At 45.1% G+C, this 6,513-nt stretch overlaps 1 protein-coding gene across 1 annotated transcript in view; it reads right to left on the bottom strand.

Annotated features, from left to right (window-relative positions):
- Window positions 1–26: 26 nt before the first annotated feature.
- CIAPIN1 (cytokine induced apoptosis inhibitor 1) overlaps window positions 27–6,513 on the bottom strand; it is a 6,640-nt gene continuing 153 nt past the window's right edge. The window contains exons 2-7 of the mRNA XM_011360171.2: window positions 6,332–6,436; window positions 4,712–4,877; window positions 3,224–3,297; window positions 2,379–2,494; window positions 1,319–1,400; window positions 27–782 (exon numbers count right to left, since the gene is read on the bottom strand). Of these exons, the coding sequence (XP_011358473.1) occupies window positions 672–782; window positions 1,319–1,400; window positions 2,379–2,494; window positions 3,224–3,297; window positions 4,712–4,877; window positions 6,332–6,436 (654 nt within the window). The 3' untranslated portion in view covers window positions 27–671. The remainder of the gene's footprint in view (window positions 783–1,318; window positions 1,401–2,378; window positions 2,495–3,223; window positions 3,298–4,711; window positions 4,878–6,331; window positions 6,437–6,513) is intronic.

The raw sequence follows: 6,513 nt of genomic DNA, 5'->3' as shown, positions 1-6,513 counted from the left end.
AGACACACACACACACACGTCCCCTCTTCATAACTGATATGTGGAGGTACACAAGTTTAATAACTGTAGATTAACAGAAACGACAACAGAACACAGATGCAATACATTAAAACGGGAGTGGGTGGGGGTGGAAGGGGGATAGAGGGACTCTGGCTATGATCACAGCAACCAATGAGTGATTCCTCTGATGCCCTGAGGTCATGAGACACTTGGCCATGTCACCAGGAACTTCATGTGGAGAAAAACCACCAACTGTGGAAGACACGCAGCGGCACAATTGCTAAGCTTTGAATAGGGGCAGAGGCCCTCTTTGTCAGTGTTCACCTTAAGGATGCCTGGGCTCGGGAGGGTTATGGTCAGCATGTTGACACCACGAGGGGTCTCTTTAGGACACGCCCTGGTTCCCTAACACTAGGGGGAGAAACGCCCCCGCTCATGGTAACCGGGCCCCGTGATGCCTGGTCTTTTGATCCACAGCAGCGCTACTCACCACTGCATCCCACAGCCAGCTTCTCTGTCTACTAAGCACCCTCCCCACAAATGGATTTCCAACAGGTGTGAGCAATGGGAGGAACCACAGCAGTGGCACAGAGATGGGAGGAACCACAGCAGTGGGACTTGAGTGACAGAAGTCAGCCAGAGAAGCAGATGTGTCCCACGCAGGGTCCCTTCTAGGCATCACTGAGATTGCTATTGCTCAGGAGCACCTGCTCCCCAGGTTTGAAGGCTGGCATCCCGAGGTAGGGGCAGCTGGCGCAGCGGAAAGCATCGCCCAGGTAGCACTGTTAAGAGAAGAGACAATCATACCTGAAAGCTGAGTGTCAGCTTATCCCAGAGATACAGACCAGAAGAACGGGATCCCCAATTCCATGATATGGCCACAGTGACTAGAAGGGAATGGCTAGGTGCATTTGCAGGTCCAACTGGGACCCTAACACCAAAAGTTTTTAAGATCTAAAATAATGATCTAGAGAAGTTCCTTGGGAGGCCATATCTCTATGTTCTTAGTAGCTCGAATCATAGCCAAACTCAGCCAAATAGCTGAAGAACCTCAGACCCACTATGAAGTAGGAATAAAAGGGCACAAATAAGAAACAAGAGCCCCCGCTCTGGGCATGAGCACGCGAACCCACTCTCAGGAGATAGCCTGAAGTCCCCATTACGACCCACATACATGTCCTCATGTATCCGCCTAGGAGTAAAATATTGAGGCAGTAAATTTCCTGCAGCTGGAGCCTAAACTACTCTGTGTAGTTTAGGATGATGCCCGATGCCCCCGGGAGTTTTGTGAATATTGGGTAATGGTCCTAATACCTACGTTTCCACAAGCTGACTTGGGTTGGGAGCTCGTCTGTTCCTTTGACTTCTCTCTCTCCAGTTCTTCGGCAAGGCCACAAGTGCTGGGGGAAAACCAGGAGCTGATGAGTGAGGTTCGCCACCTCCCAGAAACTCCAAACCCTTGGCAGTGGCAAAACATGCAATAAGGCTTTTCTCTTTATACCTGTTTGTCTTAACCCGAATGCCTACGGGGCCAGGTGGATGAGATAAAGGTGTGAGGCTGTTTAGGGGGACGGTACAAGTGGTGGGAATGGGGGACCCAGCAGGGAAATGCCCTGTTTACATAGGGCAGCCACTACTCAGCACCCAGTTCCCCCCTCCACACCCTTATGATCAGCCAAGGATACTCACTTCGCCCGTGGAAGTGTCCTGCTTTGACAGGCTGAAAGGACAGCTTAGGCTACAGTGAGCTGAGTGCAGAATCCAGAGCAGCCCACTCCCTCTGACCTCCCTCTACTGGCCATCCAGTCCCTGCACCACACTACAGCCTGCCGGGTGTTCTAACTGTGCCATGTCCTTGGCTTCCTGGAACTCACTCGTGACTCTTCCTGTTAGCTTCCCTGGAAGGGAGTCTTGCAGATTCTCAAAGAAGCCAGACCAGAGGCTCCAGTGACCTTATCTTTCTCTGAGAGCCTTCTAGATACAAAACACTGGCCTTTCCTTGCATAGTCGGGTTTGGGCTTACTACTCAGTTCTGCACGACTAAATAATATCTTATTTGGAGATTCACACATAAGTGGCAAACTATGAAAAAAGCCAGGAATGGTTAACACAAACTCAGGAGAATGGCAACCTCTGTGGGGAAGAGGAAGCGTGTAGTGGTGACTTCTACGGTGCTAGTAATGTTTCCGACTCTTAACCTGGGCGATCGGTATATGGTACTCATTTTATTATTGTTTAAAATGTAACTATTTAATATACTCCTCTGTATGTATGATGCATTTCACAATAAAATGTATGTTTTAATTATAGTAGAGTATTGTGATTCCTTGGGAATCGGAAGCCACCAGAAGCAGCATGGCACTTAGGCTGGCACTTACCAGTTCCTGCAGGCCTTCCTCTTTTTCCCTTCTCCACATGAAGGAGCCCGCAGGGAAGCTGGATCAGGCTTCTTTAAATCTTCTGGATCCAGCAGCTCATCTGAGTCAATGAGATCCTAGAGAATATTCAAAGCTGTTAGTGACATGGTCATGGTTTCCGGTAATGAAAAGCTGAGGAGGTCACAGGCAGTAGTAGCAGGTTTACACCAGAGGGAAGGAGACTGTGCACAGAAGATGCATTACGTCGTGAGGGGACTGGGGACTGGCTCATAGTGTGTAGAGAATACGTATGTGTGTGCACGTGGGCAGTGGGGACAGGAGGAACAAAGAGAGAAACGCTATATTTATTTGAACATATAAAAAAGACTGTCAGGTAAAAAAGAGACTATTTCTATATAATTCCAGAGAAAAAGGACAATAATGATATTTGTATCATTCTGTGATAAATGTGTGGACAATTAACTTGTAAGCAAACCAGAATCCATTTTGCTTGTTGGTTTAATTTCAATGGTTATAGAAATGAACTTTATATGAAAGACAGCACTGATTAAAGACAGTGAGTGTTCAGTGACTTGGCCAAATAAGCCAATGAATATACGTTAGCTGACAAACTCTTCAGGTTTACACATGCCACAGGAATCTTAAATCTATCACATGAAATGAGAGAAAAGAAATTTAAAAGTAAATGTGGAGTTTCCTTCTAATTGAAAAATGCTGGTGACAGGCACAGCCACGACGCTGAGCCTTTCAAACGTACAAATCCAGAAAGGCCACTCCAAACTACGACCATTCATACCCAAGTGGGCCTAAAAGAAACCAACCAAGTGACCACAGTGCCGACTCACCATGCTCTCATCCTCCATGTCAGTGGCTGAGAGGGTCCAGAGCTTGGCAGCTGCAGGGTCCACAGCAGGCTTCACTGAGTCCAATCAATAAAAGGAAAAGAGCTCTATAAAGCAGCCGGAAATAAACCACAAGCAGACATAGGTACTTTTTATAGAGACACTATGAAGAGAACACACTGGACTGGGAGTCAATAGACTGGGTTTGAGGCCCAGCTCTACCGCTTATAAAGGGCATGAACTGGGGCCAATCCCTTTATGATAGTAGCAGAAGTCACCATGTGTTAAGACCTTGGTTTGTCCCGGACACCATATGTAGCATTTTACACACATCATCTAGTTTAGTTGAGGTTATCTGTCATCTTAATTTTATAGATGAGACAACAAGTTTAGATACTTAGGCCAGTTACACAAAACCACAAATACAAGTCTGTCTAACGCTTTTAACTTCCATTCCATATTGATTTCTCTTTCTTATCTGGGTTTATATCCCAACACCATGTGGCTAATGGTACTGCTTACACCTCTTACAGGTGATGTGGAGATTAAATGAGAAAGTGTGTTAAAAAGTATCATGAATAGCAAAGCTTTAGCCTCACATAAACCTGTTACATACAAGAGAGAAGGCTCTAGAGCTGATGGTGGCAATGTAACACAAATCGGTGGCAAACACAAACCTCCCACCTCCTGAGTCTCTGTCAAGGCCAGGAGAACCCAAGAAAGACTGAGACAGGATTCAGTGTGGCCTGTTTTCAAACGGTCCTTAGGGGAAAGTGCACCCCCTGGTGATCACTGCCACAACTGCATGCTCAGACCCTCCTTGGGACAAACTGCTCACCTAAGCTGTTCTTACCCAACCTGGAATTATGAATCTAAAGGTCAGGTAGGATTCCAAAGGATTTATTGAAGATTTAGGCTGGACGGTCAAACAGAGCAGTGTGAATGTACCCATAAAATTTTGCATACCTCGCAGCTGGGGCACTTTTCTCAATTCAGGCATTAAAAAAGTGATAGGAAAGGTGAGACTGGTGGCAGAGGGCAGACTGGATTTTCTGAACAGAAGAAATATTTTTACAATATTTTTACTTAGGATCCCCAGAGTAAGAAAAGCTGACTTTACTGGCACGGAAGTAAAGGACACATAGGAAAAGGAGCAGGGCACTCTTAACTACCATTACCACCACCATGGGGTCTTTGGAGGATAAATGTCAAAATTCTGAGGCCTGGAAAGACTTCATTAACTAAACTATGTGACTCAGGCCTCTAGAACCCAGAGGCCTCAGTGTCCTATGGTGCAGAAGGGGCTGAATTAAATAACATCTACACATTATTTCAGTTTGGGATTTGAAAATGCCTAGGACAATAGTACATCTGGAAACGACAGAAATTAAGGAAGGACTAAGCCTCTAAAACTATCATCGCCTCATTCAGGTTTGGCTCGATTTCTAATGTCCTTCTGGCCCATTCAGACAGAAGAATGTGCAGTCTTACCCAAAGGAGACTTCTTGGCAATGGAAAGCTTAAGTTGACTAGACGAGCCCACTTCAAAGTTGGGTTTTTTGCCTGTGATCTGCACAGAGAGCAAGCTGTCACTATGGTAACCCAGGTGTTCTTGGACAGACTGTATCTCCTCGGGGCTCAAGGACTCCTGCTGTAGCTGGAATTCAAGACATCAAAGGGATTAGGTCACACTCCCTCGAATGATGTTCTACTATGCCCACCTATATCGGCTTCGAATACTCATTTCTATATGTTCGGTATACAGAATGGTGGGCTGTTATCATACACAGTTTAGCAGTGGGAGATAACACATGTCACCTCATGCCTCACATCAGTTGCTCACTGATTGTAACCCTAAAATGTAACTTTTGTCTACATGTTTACTTTGAGCCTACCCTTTGGAAAGTTTTAAAGTGTTTAAGTTTCCGTCTAGTAGGTATAAGGCGAGTCACTGTGCGGGTTGTGATATGATTATAAAGATGAATCAGACATGGGCTTGTTGAACAGGATCCAAACCTATAGAGCGGAAGCAGGCCCACCACCAATTCACATCCTAAGAAGAAGAGAACCACAGGGGGAGGGAAATGCTATGTTCCTTGGAAAGTAAAAATAGAAAAAAAGATGAGGGTGCGACTTCTGTGCCTAACAATTATAGAACGGTGAAATGAATCGTAGCCCATCTATAGCACTGAATATTGTCAAACCATTAATAAGAATGAGGGGCAAACACTGAGATGGACAAATGTCCAGACAGCTAGCGACTGAACAATATATACATACAACCTTATTTACATTAAAAATATGTGTATGTGTATGTGTGTGTATACTTGTAAATACATTTCAAAAGGTCTCAACGGCCATACAACAAAATGTATTGGTGGCTTCCTTCGGGAAAGGAAGTGTGAGCAAGGACTGGGATGTCACTTTATCGTCAATATTCTTCGGTATTAATTCAATTTTTGTGAGCATCCCTTATTTTAAAATAAAAAATGAAAAAAACTTAAACTAAAAAGGAAAATAAGGGCGGGCAGGCATTGAGAAGGTAAGGCCCTTGGCCACGCAGCAGATCAGCGGTGTGACAGCACTCACAGCACACTTACCTCTCACACTAGAAAATTTCAGCATCGGAGAAGAATGTACAGATAGAAACACCTCTATTTGATCTAAATATGTCTACTTAATTGTCAGAAATGGGATTTTTCCCCTCCAAACCACCCCGGCCTCCCACCAAATATCGGAGGAAGATCTAGGAGGCTGCCTTTCACGTGGGCCTAGGGTTCGTGTCCATTCAGAGATCTGTGTCCCGCTCTGCCTCCCTCAGCAGTCACCGCCACCAAACCAACACTGAGACCGGAATATGCCCCAACTCACATGGGACCCCCAGCTGAATCTCTTCAAGAGATGAACTCCAGAGGTTCTGTCCTTTAAGGTATCATGTATCTCACATGCAAACTACATCTCAACTTATTTCTTAGTGTAAGTGACTCTGATCACCTCACTTTCAGGGCTGTTATTTCCTCCTGATTCTCTTTGTATCGTTTGACAAAGAGATACTGGCTTTAGTGACCCACGGTTTAAATTCCCAGCAAAGAAGGTCATCTCCCAACATACCTCTTTCACTTCCACAAGACCAGAAAGAGTCAGGGCTGAACAGAGCTTGGATGCCGTCTTCACTTTGCTATTGTTCACTGCCAAGAGAAAAACCCCAATCCATAGCTTTATAGGTCAAAGCAGGAAAAATAATAAAGGTTCTAACCTATTTGAGTCAGCAGGCATTAAAACAATAATAATCT

The sequence above is a fragment of the Pteropus vampyrus genome, unplaced genomic scaffold (genome assembly GCF_000151845.1).
Source record: "Pteropus vampyrus isolate Shadow unplaced genomic scaffold, Pvam_2.0 Scaffold51, whole genome shotgun sequence".
In the NCBI taxonomy this organism is placed as follows: Eukaryota; Metazoa; Chordata; class Mammalia; order Chiroptera; family Pteropodidae; genus Pteropus; species Pteropus vampyrus.
Note: the sequence above shows the minus strand (reverse complement) of the source record. Positions and strands in the feature narration are given on the sequence as shown.